This window comes from Martes martes, assembly GCF_963455335.1.
Source record: "Martes martes genome assembly, chromosome: 1".
In the NCBI taxonomy this organism is placed as follows: domain Eukaryota; kingdom Metazoa; phylum Chordata; class Mammalia; order Carnivora; family Mustelidae; genus Martes; species Martes martes.
The window spans coordinates 199,629,246-199,646,902 of NC_137888.1; the positions used below are offsets into that span (position 1 = coordinate 199,629,246).

General features: G+C 40.3%; 1 protein-coding gene across 1 annotated transcript in view; it reads left to right on the forward strand.

Moving 5' to 3' along the window:
• Positions 1-17,657, forward strand: part of MAP4 (microtubule associated protein 4) — a 190,539-nt gene that overhangs the window by 57,392 nt on the left and 115,490 nt on the right. Inside the window, exon 2 of the mRNA XM_080829190.1 lies at positions 7,346-7,587. Within this exon, the coding sequence (XP_080685316.1) occupies positions 7,365-7,587 (223 nt within the window). The 5' untranslated portion in view covers positions 7,346-7,364. The remainder of the gene's footprint in view (positions 1-7,345; positions 7,588-17,657) is intronic.

Here is a 17,657-nt window from a genome sequence, read left to right on the forward strand (position 1 = left end):
GGTCAGGACTGAACACAGATTGCCTGCATAGTTCCTGTAAGTATGCAAGCTAGGCATTGAGGCTTGGGCTGCAAGGTTTTATGTATGTGAATATGTGTGTGCATGTGTGTGCAGTGTTTGTATGTTTCGAGGACAGAGTTCCCTAAAATCGCATAGGGAAAAGGAACTCTTTGTTCTGGGGACTACATGGAAGTAAAATCCACGCGCTCTTCCATACAGGAATGTCACTGGGCAATGGCCTCAGCTATTCTAGTAATCAAGAGCTTTCTCCTGTTGCAGTCCTGTGATGAACAGGACAAGTGGTGGTTCTGAACGGAACCCTGTGGAGCCTGCAAATACCATCCGTTCATAATAGTACAGCTGTTGTCCTTGAAGTGTGTAGGGAGGTACCTGGTGGAAACTTAATATATTCTGCAGGGGCTTGGGGCTTATTGCTAGGATAGTCAAGACATTGCTGAGCTGTGCCTTTGCCATTCAGGTTCTGGGGAGGAGCAGGAGAAATTCCGATTAGCCTCAGGGATCACATGTGCCTGTGAGCTCTGTAAGATGGTAGCTGATTCCCATATAGAAATCAGCTGTATGGGAATAAAAATTGGTTTTTTACAAGTAGAAATTGGTTTTACTTTGAATGAAATACCTTTCTGATTGAAAGTATAAATCAAACTAGTTTTCTAGTTAAATAAATTGAAAGCAGAACACAGACACTAGACAAATAAGGGCCAGCTTGCTATGTAATAGACCTCTGAAAGGACTCCATTAAAACCAATCTGAGGGGGCGCCTGGGTGGCTCAGTTGGTTAAGCATCTGCCTTCACCTCGGGTCATGATCCCAGGATCCTGGGATCGAGTCCCGAGTCCGCCTCCCTGCTCAGCAGGGAGCCTGGCTTCTCCCTCTGACTTCTCCCCTCTCATGCTCTCTCCCATTCTCGATCTCTTTCTCAAATAAATAAATAAAATCTTAAAAAGAACAACAACAACAAAAACCCAAAAAACAGATCTGAGGAATAGAATCCCCATTTGCAATCTTTATGATGCAGGCTATACCACCAACATGTCAGATTATAAATGGTCTCTGGAACTGGCTGGGATGCTGGGTTTCTTCCAAGCCTGAGGAACAAGCACTTCATTTTGGTCCCAGCACTTTCACTAATGTCCTGGGATAGCAGCTTAGTGTTGGCCTTAGAATTCTCTGCCTTTTACATCAGTCATGCCCCCCCCCCCAAAAAGGAAGAAAATATGAGCCCCGTGGATCTTTTTAGTTCTATATCTTGTCCATAATTCCCCCCTACCCCCGCTCCCCACCAAAACTGATAGAATATTAATCATGGAGAAAATTTAAGTGAACATTATGAGCAGTCTTCTGCCCTTTTTTTTTTTTAATTTTATTTATTTATTTGACAGAGAGAGAGAGAGATCACAAGTAGACAGAGAGGCAGGCAGAGAGAGGGGGGAAGCAGGCTCCCTGCTGAGCAGAGAGCCCAACGCGGGGCTCCATCCTAGTCATGAGATCATGACAAGCCGAAGGCAGAGGCTTCACCCACTGAGCCACCCAGGCGCCCCAGTTTTCTGCCATTTTCAGAATTATTATTAAATGTTTATTTACTAAGTTGTTTATTTGGAATTCAGAAGCATTTCCCTTAGATACAATGTTATAAACAATAATTTTGTTTCTCAACTAGTTAGGTGACTGTGAAGAAAATTTTTTTCTTCTAAAACTAACAGGAGGTAGTATTTTAAAAGAGGTTGCCTTTGACATTGTATTACTTTCCTTTCTTTGACATCCTAGGACCTCTGGGACCACATATCCTCTCGCTACTTTGATACCTTATCCAGATCTGCTTTGTTCCCTGAAATGTTCCGTGTTGCTAAATTAGTATTCTCCCTTTTCACACTAAAACCAAAAACTAAGATACTTTCCATGGAATTGATCTCTGGGATTAAGAGGAAAGTTAACTTGATAAGAACTGAACTCACACTAAGGTGGAATGATGGGCCTTCTGGGATGTAAGTCCCTTTAGCCCTTTGAAATTGTGAAACAGGATTCTACACTTCTAAAGAGAATGCTGACCACCACAAATAATCTTGATACAGATTTGGCGAATGTGACAGAGTGAAATGAAAATGTGATAGTGGCTGTGAAAAGTGTCTCACTATGTTGGTGGGAATTAGGCTTCCATTTCTTTTTCATCATGAGTTTTCTTGCTCCACTTTAGCTTCAAAGGAGCACCTTTGGGAGAGCAGAGGGGCCAGGGCAAAGGAAGTAGATTCCGGAGGACAAAGGCAGCAACAGGCCATTTGCAGACTATATTGCTAATGGTAATTTCTCATCAGACACAATGAACACAGATCTGGAGTGAGTGACTGACTGACTGTAGGTAAGATTGACCTAACATTTTCTTTTCTTTCTTTTTTTTTTTTTTAAAAGATTTTATTTATTTATTTGACAGAGGGAGACACAGCAAGAGAGGGAACACAAGCAAGGGAAGTGGGAGAGGGAGAAACAGGCTTCCCATGGAGCAGGGAGCCCGATGCGGGGCTTGATCCTAGTACCCCAGGATCATGACCTGAGCCAAAGGCAGATGCCTAACGGCTGAGCCATCGAGGCGCCCCTGACTTAATATTTTCAAGAGGAATTTTGGGACCTTGAGAAGTTGCCCATACTTCTGTGTATTTAAATTAATTGCGAACACCAGTCTCTATAGACGTAGAAAATCGTTCAGTAACTAATTCCAGAGTGTGTAATCTAAAGTAAACCATACAACAGAGGAGATGCTTTGTGAGCTCATCATATCTTATTTACTCCGCGTGAGTACATGGCTATTAATAGTCAGAGGCTAGTCAAGAGCCCAAAATTCTGTTCTGTGCTTCATCATCTTGTCATGTCATTTCTTCTTGTCTTCGTTTACATATTTTTAAAAACTCTTCTCAACAGATAGTTTCACTTCAGGCATGTAGTCAGAATGAAAGATCAGATGTCCAAAGCGATACGCTTGAAAACTGTGTGTTCTCTTGGTGCCTGGTTAAATAATATGGGGCTTATTTTTTGGCAGAGTGGTGTCAAGTCTCCTTTGATGTTAGCCAGAACTGGGTGGAGTTTCTTAAGCTCCAGTCAGATTTGCTCAAGCAGGGCACTGTGCAGTGATGAGTTTGTTTTTAGTCTTTCCCTTTGCCAAAAAGCTTTTGCCTTTTAATAAATCTGCACCCAGTTATAATTGGGAGTACTTGACATATAAAAGTCAGGCATGCACATTGAGGATCTGTGTGCAATTTATTTCTAATTTAAGTGATGAATCTAAATTATAAGCAGCTTATAGAATAATCAGCCTCAGGAATCATTTAACATACTCTCATTTTACAGATTAGGGAACTCAGCCCCTGAACGTGACTCACTGGAGGCTTTAGATTAAACTGGTGCCTCAGTGAGGCATAGAAACTTCTGTACCTAGCTCTTTTTTTTTTTTTCCTCCCAGAAACAAAGCCTTTTAAAGGTAAAACTTTATACAGATAAGAAAGGTACACTATATGCGGCGACGTGGATGGAACTAGAGGGTATTATGCTTAGCGAAATAAGTCAATCAGAGAAAGACAACTATCATATGTTCTCCCTGATATGAGGAAGTGGAGATAGCAACGTGGGGGGTTTGAGGGGTAGGAAAAGAATAAATGAAACAAGATAGGGTGGGGAGGGAGACAAACCAGAAGAGACTCTTAGTCTCACAAAACAAACTGAGGGTTGCAGGGGGGAGGGGGGAGGGAAAGGGTTGTGCGGTTATGGCCATTGGGGAGGGTAAGTGCTATGGTGAGTGCTGTGAAGTGTGTAAACCTGGCAATTCACAGACCTGTACCCCTGGGGCTAATAATACATTATATGTTAATAAAAAATTTAAAAATTAAAAAAAATAAAAAAGAAGAAGATGAAAAGAACCTGGGTCCTTGAAAGTCATTGAGTTACTGAATTGATCAGCCATGATACTGCCTTCTTCTGGGACTCCTGTAATGGAGGATAATAAATGCTTATTTTTATTGGGAAAAAAAAAAAAGAAAGATGGTGTATAAATAGTCAAGAAGAGATCATTTCTTTTTAGTAGGTAGTCCTTATTCACAAGGGTACATTTTTGGATCTTCCTGAATATCCAAATTTGAGAGTAACATTGTGCCATTCCCTTCTGTCCATAAGTTACGTAACTCAACCTTTTAAGGCATAACTGAATATTAAGTGACCTTAAATGGTTCCGTAAGTGTGGGATGAAATTCACCCATGAATTCATTAAAATCAATTCCCAAACACTGGCAAAACCGGTTTAACAAACCTGTGGAACACTTACTTAATTTATTATACTTGTATATATTTTAGAATAGAATAACTATAAAATTGAATTATCTGTTTAATTTATTGAAAACTGGGGCTTCCTGGATAAAAGCCAGTACTTTCATTTTCCATAAGTAAATTGTGTGTGTTTGTGTGTGTGTGTGTGTGTGTGTGTGTGTGTATAAATCATATTTCTATTTATATGTAGTGACAAGAAAGGAATATCTAAGCTGTGTTGAGATACAGTTGCTGGGTCATTGGCTAGATGCACTCAGAGCCAAATGACCTTCCTGCTTTCCAGCTGTCTAATTTTCTATCAGTTTTACCTTCTTAGGCTGAATTTAATTAAGCCACTATTCATAGTCCATGAACCGCATGTTGGCAGAGGAAGTGGTTTGGGAAGTTGGGGTGGGGGTGAAGAGGGAAAGATTACAGTGGATAAAGAGCTGCCCTTTGAGAATATGCACTCAGGTAAATGAGATTGGAAAGATATTGTTGGTTCTGTCTGTATTTTTACCTGTGTCCTAAATTAGGGAGTTTGAGTGGATTACATGGAAAAGGTGTCCTGGGTATGTATTATGGAAAAAAGTAGAGCTACTGTTAGGGATGGTACAAATGTACAAAAATGTTCTTTGACCTTGAAACTGTTTAATTATAGACATCCTTTATTATTTTTGGTTCATAATAGGTTTCAAATGCTAACTGGTAATAATAGTTATCATAAAAAAGGGAAAAGCAGTTACTTTTTATGGAACTTACTGACATTAAATTTGTCAGGCTTTTAAAAAGTTCTTTAATGAGTCATTTTCAGCATTTTTCCTGGCAGGATCTGGAGAGACAATCATACTTTACATGTAAAGTAGCCTGGGTGGCATATAGAGTAGGAGTGCCCATCCATATTCATGTGTTGTAAATGGGTTGTATGTGTGCTGCTCCGTACTGATGACTATGATAGGAACTCGTGTGTGGAGACAAAGTTGAAGATAGAATCGCTGTACTCCTTGGTGTGTATTTCTTTTTCCTTAATAAATTTAGCTGGAGAGAGGTAGACAGTGGAGGACAGTTTTAAAGGAGAGCCTTTAAACATGGCTCGAATCATAGTAGATTCTGGCTTTTAAAAATTTGGGTTGAGGAAAGACTGTGTATTAGTTGAGATTCTTTGCTTGCAAGCAGTAGATTGACTAAATTAGGAGAAAGAAAGATGGAAGGTTGCTCACTTAGACTCGAGAAAGAAGACAACCAGGGCAACTGAACAGTTGCCGCTTGGTGGGTCTTCCATTATGAGATACTCCTTTTCCAACCATCTTCTTCCCGGTCATGTGTCCATCACCACTGGGGTGGCTGTTAGTGAATATCGGGGGAGATAAGGAAGAATACAATTCTAGGCAGACAGAAGCAGTAGCTGTCATACTATGCATACTTTCGTTCTTTTTAGGTTAGTTTTTTTTTTTTTTAGATTGATTTAGGGGCGCCTGGGTGGCTCAGTGGGTTAAGCCTCTGCCTTCGGCTCAGGTCATGTTCTCAGGGTCCTGGAATCGAGCCCCACATCGGGCTCCCTGCTCAGCAGGGTGCCTGCTTCACCTCCTCTTCCCCCTCACCTCCTTTTCCCCCTCGCCTGCCTCTCTGCTTACATGTGATCTCTGTCAAATAAATAAATAAAAATAAATCAAATCTTTTTTTTTGAAGATCGATTTATTCATGAGAGAGAGAGAGCGTCCATGTGCCCGCTGCTGTACATGCGGGGTGGGGGGGAGCAGCAGAGAGAGTGAGAGAACCCCCAAGCCGACCCAACTCGGGGCTCCATCCCAGGACCCCAAGATCACAAGCTGAAGCAAAATCAAGAGTGGGACGGAGACTCACTGATTGAGCCACGCATGTGCCCCTATGCAGCTAAGGATTTCTGTTTGATTTACCTTTGCCTGCTTAAGAAAGCTCCTATGTTCATTTATCTTTCTGAGTCTCTTGGAGTCTCTATTAAGTTAGACCTTTTGAAAGCAGACACAGTACCCGGAATACTTTTTTTTATTGCCCACTGTGCTATATATGTATCGGGAGCTCAATTTATTGCAGGCCCTTTGGCATTTTTACTATACTATTTCTGTATTTCTGGGCTAGTCACCTGCAGTTTTGCCTCTAGTAGGCTATACTTCTTTTTTTTTTTTTTTTAATTTGTTTATTTGATAGAGAGAGATCACAAGGAGGCAGAGAGGCAGGCGGGGGTGCAGAAGCAGGCTCCCTGCTGAGCAGAGAACCCGATATGGGGCTCGATCCCAGGACCCTGAGACCATGACCTGAGCTGAAGGCAGAGGCTTAACCCACTGAGCCACCCAGGCGCCCCGGCTATACTTCTTAACTTCAGGTTGTGTTTAAAATTTGAGAGCCTCATGTTCTGAAAAGATGGTGATGTACATGACCACACAGAGGGCCTGCCACCCCTAGCTAATCAGGGAACATGTCTGTATTTTTCATGCCAACAAGGCTAGGTATAGTTTGGTTAACGGAGCTATCCACAAGAAATTCATGAAGAAGCATTATTTAACCTCAACAAAATAAGTCTTTTGTCGAGAAAGTTGACTTCGTTCTCCTGATAGTAATGTAACCTTTTTTTAAATGGGAATATAATGTAATCTGACCTCCTTTTGTATATTCTTTTAAGAAATATTCTGGTATGTGATTTGGAAATGAAGATGGATGAGATAGTTGCTAAGTTTATAAGACCTGAAATCAAAAGACCTGATTTGAGTCTTACTGGCTGTAACTTTGGATAAATTGATTTTTTTTCTTTATAATTTTTTTTATTAATGGGAAGGACAAAATGGCTCTTGCTCTGTTTTCTTCTGAGAGATGTGAGATAGTGTTTACTTCGGGTAAGACTGTCAATTGAGCTTTACTTTTCTAATCTGTGAAATGAGGGAGCCTCTTCTAGATTTAGATTTTATTTCCTTTTTTGTTTAGAACAACTGAAAAGCGTTTTTAGGAATGTGTTTCCCTTTGCACAGTGCTCATCTTATGAAATATTTCTTTCCCCCTTAACCAGGCAGTTGCAGTGGTGCAAGATGGCTGACCTCAGTCTTGCAGATGCATTAACAGAGCCACCTCCAGAAATTGAGGAAGAGATAAAACGGGACTTTATTGCCACGCTGGAGGCAGAGGCCTTTGATGATGTTGTGGGAGAAACTGTTGGAAAAACCGACTATATTCCTCTCCTGGATGTTGATGAGAAAACCGGGAATTCAGAGTCAAAGAAGAAACCATGCTCAGATACTAGCCAGGTTGAAGGTAAGTAGTTAAACCAGGCTGGTGAGGAAGCAGATTAGGGATTATGCTTTGGGTCATAATCTTAAAAACTTTGAGTAAACTGAATTGAGTTCTTTAGCATAAGCTAGTCACTTTCTCTTTGGTTTCTAATAGAAATTCAAAAAAAGATGTAGGTTCATTACCCTTTAGTTGAGTGTGTGTTCATGAAACTGTAGATAACTTTTAATCTAAAGGTTCTTCTATAAAGTCTCAACTATTATATAATCTGCCTAATTTCCTAAATTAAACTATCTGCTCTGCGTTTACTTTGACAGTGGCTTTGTAACAAGTCAGATACGTAAAATTCTATGTTTACATCAAGACTGAATTTGGAATGGAATCAGGTATCACTTTTTGTCTTTGGGAGTAATTCTAGGTCAGGATTAAACCGTGGATTAAATCTTTTAAAAGAGGTTTGCTGCTTTTATATGTTGCTGGACCAGATTTGCTACTATTTGGTTGAGGATTTTTGCATTTATGTTTATGTGGGATATTGGTCTGTAGTTTTCTTGTGATGCCTTTGATTTTAGAATTGAGGTCATGTAGCATCATAAAATGAATTGGGAAATGTTCCCTCCTGTTCTGTTTTCTGGCATAGTTTGTGTAGAATTGATGTTTCTGTCTTTAATGTTGGATAGACTTGGTCCCTGAACCCATCTGGGCCTGGAGTTTTCTTGGTCAGGTTTTTTATTAGGAATTCAATTTCTTTAAGAGATGTAGAACTATTCAGGTTATCTATTTCGTCTTAAGTAAGCTTTGGTAGTTTGTATCTTTTAGGAATTGGCACATTTCCTCTAAGTTGTCAAATGGATGGAGATAAAATTTTACTCTTACCTGATACTTTTAATGTCAGTAGGATCTGTTTTATGCCCCCTCTTTCATTATTATATTGGTAATTTGTGTCTCTCTCTTCTTGATAAGTCTGGATAGAGGTTTATTGATTACTGATGTTTTTAAAGATCCAGCTTTTGGTTTCATAGATTTTTTTCCCCCTATTTTTCTGTTTTCAATTTCTGCTCATATTTAATATTTCCTTCCTGCTGCCTGCTTTGAGTTGGTTTGCTTTTTCTGGTTTTTATAAGGTGGCAGCTTAGATCATTGATTTGAAACATTTCTTCTTTTCATAATTGACACAAAATATTATATTAGTTTAAGGCATACAACATAATGACTTCCTATTTTGTGTCTTGTTAGATAACCACCACAACATGTCTATTTAACATTTTCATCACAGATAATTACAAATTTTTTTATTTTTTTATTTATTTGACAGAGAGATCACAAGTAGGCAGAGAGGCAGGCAGAGAGAGGGGGGAAGCAGACTCCCTGCCAAGCAGAGAGCCTAATGCGGGGCTCGATCCCAGGACCCTGAGATCATGACCTGAGCTGAAAGCAGAAGCCTAACCCACTGAGCCACCCAGGTGCTCCATAATTACAAATTTTTGTTCCTTGTGATGAGAATTTTTAAGATCTACTCTCCAACAACTTTCAAGTATATAATGCAGTGTTATTAACTGTAGTTGCCATGCCGTACATTTCATCCCCAGGACTGACTTATTTTACAACTGGAAATTTGTACCTTTTGTCTGCCTTCATGCATTTTGCCCACCCTCTGTCTCCTACCTCTGGCAACCACTTAAAATGTTAACAAATTTCCCTCTAATCGTGGTTTTATATGTGCCCCACAGATTTTGGAGTGTTACAATTCTTACTCAGTTCAAAAATATTTTCTAGTTTCCCTTCTGAATTCCTTTTGAGCTATGGTTATTTTATTTTATTTTATTTTTTAAGATTTTTATTTATTTATTTGACAGAGAGATCACAAGTAGGCAGAGAGAGAGGGGGAAGCAGGCTCCCTGCTGAGCAGAGAGCTTGATGTGGGGCTCGATTCCAGGACCCTGAGATCATGACCTGAGCTGAAGGCAGAGGCTTAACCCACTGAGCCACCCAAGCACCCCTGAGCCATGGTTGTTGTTGTTGTTGTTTTTTAAAGATTTTATTTATTTATTCGACAGAGAGAGAGATCACGAGTAGGCAGAGAGGCAGGCAGAGAGAGAAGAGAGAGAGGAGGAAGCAGGCTCCCTGCGGAGCAGAGAGCCCAATGTAGGGCTCGACCCCAGGACCCCGAGATCACGACCCGAGCTGAAGGCAGAGGCTTTAACCCACTGAGCCACCCAGGCGCTCCATGAGCCATGGTTATTGAGAAATATGTTAGTTTTTCAATATTTGGAGATTTTCCAGGTATCTTTCTATAATTGATTTTTAGTTGAATTCTTTTGTGGTCAGAAGACATCCTTTGAAATTTCAGTTCATTTTAGCTTGTCATGTTTTGTTTTATGGTCTAGAATATGGCCTGTCATGGGCAGTGTTCTTTTTTTTTTTTTTTTAAGATTTTATTTTATTTATTTGACAGAGATCACAAGTAGGCAGAGAGGCTGGCAGAGAGAGAGGGGGAAGCAGACTTCCCGCTGAGCAGAGAGCCCGATGCGGGGCTCCATCTCAGGACGCAGAGATCATGACCTGAACCGAAGGCAGAGGCTTCACCCTCTGAGCCACCTAGGCGCCCCCATGGGCAGTGTTCTGTGCGTACTGGAAGTAACATGACGCTGTTACTGTATGGAGTGCTCCTTCTGTGTCAATTGAGTCTAGTTGGCTGATAGTGGTGTTTAGATTTTCTTTATCCTTACTGACTTTATATCTACTTGTAATGATTTCTCAGAGGGAGAGACATTGAGGTCTCCATAGAATTTTGTGGATTTGTTTCTTTCTCCTTTCTATTCTGCCAATTATAATTTCCTGTATTTTGAAGATCTGTTCTCAGGTGCACAGAACAGTGTAGTTGACATAGAGGGTCATATTAGTTTCAGGTGTACGATACAGTGATTCAGCACTTCCATGTATTACTCAGTGCCCATCAGGGTAAGTGTACTCTTAATCCCCTTCACCTATGATTGTTACGTCTTCTTCATGAATCAGCCCTGTTACTGTTATGTAGTAGCTCATAATTTTTGGTAATATTGTTTGTTCTGAAGTCTCGTTTTCATCCTATTAATACAGGGGCCGGAGCTTCCTTTTGTTTAGTGTTGACATGGTGTATCTGTCCATATCCTTTTACTTTCAGTGCATTTCTTTATTAATATTTAATAAAGTGGGTTTCTTATAGACACAATATAGATGGGTCTTGCTTTTCTGACCAGTCTGAAGACCTGTCTTTTCACTGATATTTTAGACTATAATTAATATGATTATTCATATGATTGGATTTAAATCTGTCATTTTGCTAGTTGCTTTCTATTTGTTCCCTCTGTTCTTTATTGTCTTTCTCTATCTGCTTTTGATTAATTCAGTTTTTTTATGTTTTTGTTTTTAACTTCAGTATTGGCTTATTATGTATATTTCTTTTAAAATTTGTTTTATATTTGGGACACCTGGGTGGCTCAGTCAATTGGGCATCTGACTCTTGGTTTCCACTTGGGTCTTGATCTCAGGGTCATGGGATCAGGCCCTCATGGGGCTCCACACTTTGCATGGAGTTTGCTTGGGATTCTCTCCCTCCCCAACTGCCTCCCTCTTTGCCCATTCTCTTGCTCCCCTTGCTCTCTCTCTCTAAATAAATGAATAAAATCTTTAAATTAAAAAATTATTTTATATTTGACTTTTTGTTTACAGTGTGTATCATTTATTTTTTCCACTTTGCCTTCCAGTAATATTTTACAACTTCATGTATAGTGTAAGAGCCCATGCAAAACAGTAAATGTCCAATTCCTCTCATTTCTTGTCTTACTGTTATATACCTAATTTTATATATGTTAATAACCTACATTTTTATCTTTTCACTTTAGATTATCAGTTACCTTTTAGTTTAAAAATTTGGGAAATAATGTTTTACAGTCACTCTAATTTTTACCATCTCGGGCATTATTTCTTTGTGTAGACTGAGATTTCTGTCTAGTACCATACTCCTAATGTCTGAAAGAATTCTTTTAACATTTCTTTTTTCTTTTTTTAAGATTTAATTTATTTGTGAGAGAGAGAGTGAGTGAGAGAGCAAGCACAGGCAGGCAGAATGGCAGGCAGAGGCAGAGGGAGAAGCAGGCTTCCCCACCAAGCGAGGAGCCAAACGTCGGACTCTATCCCAAGATGCTGGGATCATAACCTGAGCCAAAGGCAGCCGCTAGCCGAAGGCAGCCGCTTAACCAACTGAGCCACCCAGGCGTCCCTCTTCTAACATTTCTTATAGCACAGGTGTTTTAGCAGTGAATTATTTCAGCTTTGGTTTATGAAAAACTAGTATTCAGGTTTGAAAGATACCTTTCCAAGGTGTATATTCTTTGTGACTTTTTTCTTTCATTTAGGAAAGTTAGTCTTCCCATGTGGATAGTTTGTGATGAGAAGTCTGTTATAATCTTTTTTTTTTTTTAAGATTTTATTTAATAATTTGAGAGAGGGAGAGAGCATGAGAAGGATGAGGGGCAAAAGGAGAAGCAGACTCTCCCCTGAGCAGGGAGTCCAACATGGGGCTTGGTCCCAGGACCCCGAGATCATGAACTGAGCCGAAGGCAGACGCTCAACTGACTGAGCCACCCAAGTGCCCCGAGTCTGTTGTAATCTTGATCTTTGTTCCTCTTCCCCACTCTGGCCGCCTTCAGAATTTTATCCTTATCTTAGTTTTTTGGCAGTTGGAATATGGAATATGGTATGTTTAGGTAGAATCTTGGTATTTGTCCTGCTTGGGGCTCTCTGAGCTTGATCTGTGCTTTGATGTGGTTTGTGAAGTTTGGAAATTTTTGGATTGTTATCTTTAAAAGTATTTCTTTGCCTTATTCTTTCTCTTTCCTCTTGGGATTCCATGACAGTTTCATTAGATTTTTGGGTATTGCCTCATAGCTCTTGGATGCTCTTTTTTTTTTCCCCCTCCTCCTTTGTTCTCTCTGTTTCATTTGGGTTCTTTCTTTTGACCTGTTTTCAAGTTCTCTGATTTTTCTTCCCCCCTGTTTCTGTTGAATCTAATGTGGAGCCCTCAGTGGCACTCTTGAGTATCTTTTCTGGTTTTAATCTCTAGCATTTCTGTTTGACTCTTTCTTACAGTCTCTTCCGTTTCTCTGCTAAAGTTCCCCATCTGTTCATGCATATTTTGATCTTTTCCACTATAGACTTTAACAGTATTCATAATTACTTTAAAACTCTTGTCTGCTAAATTTGAGTATCTGGGTTATTTTCTCACTTTGATCGTTTTGTCTCTTGATGGTGGGTTTTTTTGTTTTTGTTTTTTGGCACTTTTTATGTGTCTCTTAATTTTTGAGTGAATGCTGGAATTAACATGTAAAACAATAGTGACTGAGATAAAATATGCCTGGAAGTGGGCATGTCTTTTTTTTTTTTTTTTTCACTAGATAGTTAATATCAAGGGTTGAGTCCATTTAGGCTAGGGCTGAGTTTGGTTTGAGTTTTGTTGTTACCGTGATTGTCCTCAGTGCAGTACTGGCTTCGGATTCCTCTCTTCCTTGTGCTTAGAGTGGGGAATGTGGTGCTGAAAGGTTTCTCTGAATGTTCTTGTGCCACTCTTAGCTTTTGGTCTCCCTGTGCACCTGTGCCCTTGAAGGGTGTTTCTCCACGTGCTAGCCCCTCCCTTATCAGGAAGTGCTAGCCTGGAAGTATACAGGAGTTTTGTTATCTGTGGTTTTTGGTCCTGGTTTAGGCTTAATCCTGTGCATGGTTGGAGTCTGTCTCAGTAATACCCCTCTTACAATGGGAGGGTCTTCTAATGGTATCCTGCAGGATCCTGGGTTGGATTTACCGCTCCTCCCCTAGGGTAAGAGGATATTTTCTTAACTCTTTCCCCAGCTGCAGTGGGTGTTTCCCCATGCCCTGGGGCTGATGGTTTGACACCCCTTCCCCTGGCAGCTCAGCTTATATTTGTGTAGGGTAGAAGGGCTGCACACCTTTCCTCTAGTGGTGGCTCTCTCCCAAGTCTGTAACTCTGCTTGTGGTCTTGTGAGCGTCTGGTAAATCTATGCAGTGGGTATGAATTCCCCTTACATCTGTGGATGCCAGGGACCCTATACTGTCATGCAACCCTTCACTTAGCCTTTAGCCTATCATTAAACTTTTTAGTTGAATTCTTCTTACCTGCTGGTGTTACACCCCGTGTCTCTCCCTCACATGCTCTGACACAGGACAGCCGGTGCTTACCTCCCTGTCTCCTGGAGGGTGTGTCTTGCTTTGGATTTCAGTTTTCTGTTTTCCTTTAGCAATGCTTCTACCACCTGGGACTCAGCTTAAGTGGGTGAGGATAATGATGTGGCAGCAGATTTTCTTATGCTTCATCTTGGGTGACTTGACCTGTGTACCATTAACTTAACCCCAGAGGAGGGAAGTGTTTTTAGAAACTATTTTGCTTACAAGAAATACTAAATTTCTCCTAATATTTTTAATATGTGAACAACATATAATTAAATACTATAATTAAAAGTTCATTAACTTAGGGAGATTACTCTTGAATTGCTAACAGTGGTTACTCCAGGAAGTAGCAGCTGGCTGGAGTGTAGGGGTGAGAGGGAGCCTTATTTTTACCGTATTTCCTTTTGGATCAGTTGGGTTTTGTACACATGCATTTACTAATTGACCTGTTCAAAAAGAACAATATAAAATTTATAATTAGATTAGAACTAAATTATAAGTTTCTGATTTTGTTCATACAACCTTGTTTGTAGGTTTGTTTAAGAATAAATGGGGGAAGGAGAGGCGTCTGGAGACATTGAAGAAGAAAGGAAAAAGATTTCTTTGGTCTTGCAGAGATCTGGGGCAGTGAGTGAGCTCTCAGTGAATGGGGGCTTCGCTACTGTGAGTCTGATTTTTATAGATTATCAGAATGATGGGTTTTGCCCAAATGATAGGTTTCATGTTTGTGTTTTGCTTGGAGAATATTCTAAATAAGATGTTTTTTCTTCTGAATACTTCTTCGGAAGTGATGGAAGGGCCCTAGACTTCATTATTTTCATGTTTTACTGTATGTCCAGCTTTAAGTTTGATTTTGTTATTGGATGAGATTCAGTAAATTATTAGTGAATGTGATTAGTGGATGTGATTTTGCAGCAGACTCACGTAGGCCGGCCAGTGGAAATGGATCAACCACTTCCCTGCATCTAGCATATAAAGGGCAGTTGTATGGGTTACATGTAACAGAACTCTTAGGATAGTGGTATTTCTCTTTGAATTCTCACATGCCCACCCTAATTGCCCTCAACTTAAAAATGAGGGGTAAGCAAGCAGGCTGCCTTTAAGGACACTTAACACAGAGTTGAAAAAGTTGCTCCCTACTTTTCCTGTACAATTCCTGCTCCAGACCTGGAAATAGTGATTTCTCAAAGCCTTGTTGCTACTGGGTTTGTCATTGTTTTTAGGCCTTTTTGGTGGGGTATGCTATACTCTTTTCCATTTTACCCCTTTTTGTTTCCATGAATATTTTTATCTTATTGTCCCCATAAAACATCTAAATAGCCAAATACCTGGAAATAAAACTGGTTTCATACTACAGAAATGCCTGTCACCTTGGGAAACAGTTCTCAAAATACTTTTTCGTATGTATGTATTGATTTTTTTTTTCTTCTTCGGAAATGTTATCTACCTAATCATTTTTCATGGTTAGCTCTATATGACTTTATTTTCTAGTCCAGGGAGACAAAAGACAGCTTTTTTTTATATGTAAATAACAAAACAATAATACTTTTGTGACTTCTGTTCATTCAAAACATCGTCATAGATGTTTGAATGAGCATCTAGCATTTTGTTGATGCTTAGACGTAAATAGTTGGCAAATCTGTGAACAAGTCACTTAATTTTTCTGAACCCCTTGCTTAGATAGTTCTCCTTGTGGGAGTGGGAGAATACCCTCTCCCCAGCATTCCAGGAGGTTCACGGCTAACAACTTGTTTCTGTAAAATGTATTAATATAGGACAGTGGTTCTCTCAGTGTGGTCCTTGGACCAGCAGTATCCTTTTACTTGGGCCCACATGGACTCAGAAATTCTGGGTATGGAGCTCAGCAGTCTCTGTTTTAACAAGCTCTTGCAGGTGACTTTGATGCACCCAAGATGAGAAACATTGATCCAGGAGAAAGGGCTGAAATAAGTGCTAGAAAGGTTGATAACTAGATACTGCAGTTTCCTCTTGCTCCGCTGCTGCGCCTTCTATCACAGATCATCGCAGCCAACTTTATTGGCCACCAGAGGGCAGTGTTGGAACAGGCCTGACTTCCGCACTGGAAGGTGCCCTTGCGCTGAGATCATGCTGAATTCCCCCCCATTTTGCCCAAAGTGACTCACTGTGGCTGTTTTCCTCACAGCATACATGCCCTCTCAGCTTCTTGCTACTAACCTCTGCCAGACTGGTTTGCTAGCTGTGGGACTCGGAAATCACCTGTGAAAGAAGAGATTAAACAAAACAGTGAATTCTAATATCTTTATCTCTCAGAGCATGATTAATTGTGGTTTTTTCCAGTGCTATAGGTGTTTAGCTGAGAAAGTTTTCATTTCATGAAATGGGTGTCCCTCTAGGGGAATTAGAGAAAGAAGGGAGGGAGTGTAGTATCCTTTGAATTAGGACTTACCCAGTAATGTACCATAAGCCTCTTTCCTACTTTACAGCCCAATTATTGGGGCCCCTGGGTGGTGCAGTCGGTTGAGCATTTGAGTTTTGGTTTCAGCTCAGGTCGTGATGTCAGGGTGGTGAGCCTGGGCTCCGTGCTCAGCACAGTCTGCTCGAGATTGTCTCTCCCTCTGCCTGTCCTGCTCTTTTTTCTCTCCCCCTCTCTAAAATAAATAAATGTTTAAAAAAAAAAAAAAAGAACTTAAAAATAAAACTTGTTGTTTTTATGTTATAATGTTTTATTTGTTTTGGATTTTTTGTTTGTTTTAATTCTCTCCTGGGCTTGGATTTTTTTTTTTTTTTTTTTTTTAAAGATTGTTAGGTGTCATATGTATGGTAGAATCTCAGTCTCTCTTTTATTTTTATTCTGACCTCCTTGTTTGGCTTTTATTTTATTCTGGTGAGTTGCTTATTTCTTAGACTCATAATTATTACTTAGTCTAGTAATGTCACTTAAGCTAGATTTTTTTATAGAAGGCAAAAGTAAATCAATTTCATTATTCTCCCGAGTTTACTTTAAAGATTTTTTTTTTTTTTTTGGACAGACAGTGATCACAAGTAGGCAGAGAGGCAGGCAGGCAGAGAGAGAGAGAGAGAGAGGAGAATGCAGGCTCCCCGCTGAGCAGAGAGCCTGATGCGGGGCTTGATCCCAGAACCCTGGGATCATGACCTGAGCTGAAGACAAAGGCTTTAACCCACTGAGCCACCCAGGCGCCCCCCAAGTTTACTTTAAAGTCTAGTGATCAGTCTCCTGTTAATCTATAGTTGGTCTGCAGATTGATCAGGCTCGAGCTGATGTATCTGTAGTTAATAACAACAAGAGTAAGAATAATTGTTAACAAACATAACACTACGATTGGCACGGTACTGCCTGCAGTATTATTAGTCCTCATGATAACCATGGGAGATAGATATTATCCCATTTTCCAGGGGAGGCTGTTAAGGATTAGAAAGCACAAGGGAGTTGCATTTGATCATTTGGTCAATAGTGACAGACCACAACTGTACCCAGGTCTCTCGATTTTATTATTTATTTATTTTTAAAGATTTTATTTATTTATTTGACAGAGACAGAGATCACAAGTAGGCAGACAGAGCGAGAGAGGGGAGGAAGCAGGCTCCCTGCTGAGCAGAGAGCCTGATGCAGGACTCTATCCCAGGACCCTGGGATCATGACCTGAGCTGAACGAAGGCAGAGGCTTTAACCCACTGAGCCACCCAGGCACCCCAAGATTTTTATTTATTTGACAGAGAAAGAAATTACAAGTAGGCAGAGAGGGAGGCAGAGAGAGAGGAGGAAGCAGGCTCCCCGCTGAGCAGAGAGCCCGATGCAGGACTCTATCCCAGGACCCTGAGATCATGACCTGAGCCGAAGGCAGAGGCTTAACCCACTGGGCCACCCAGGC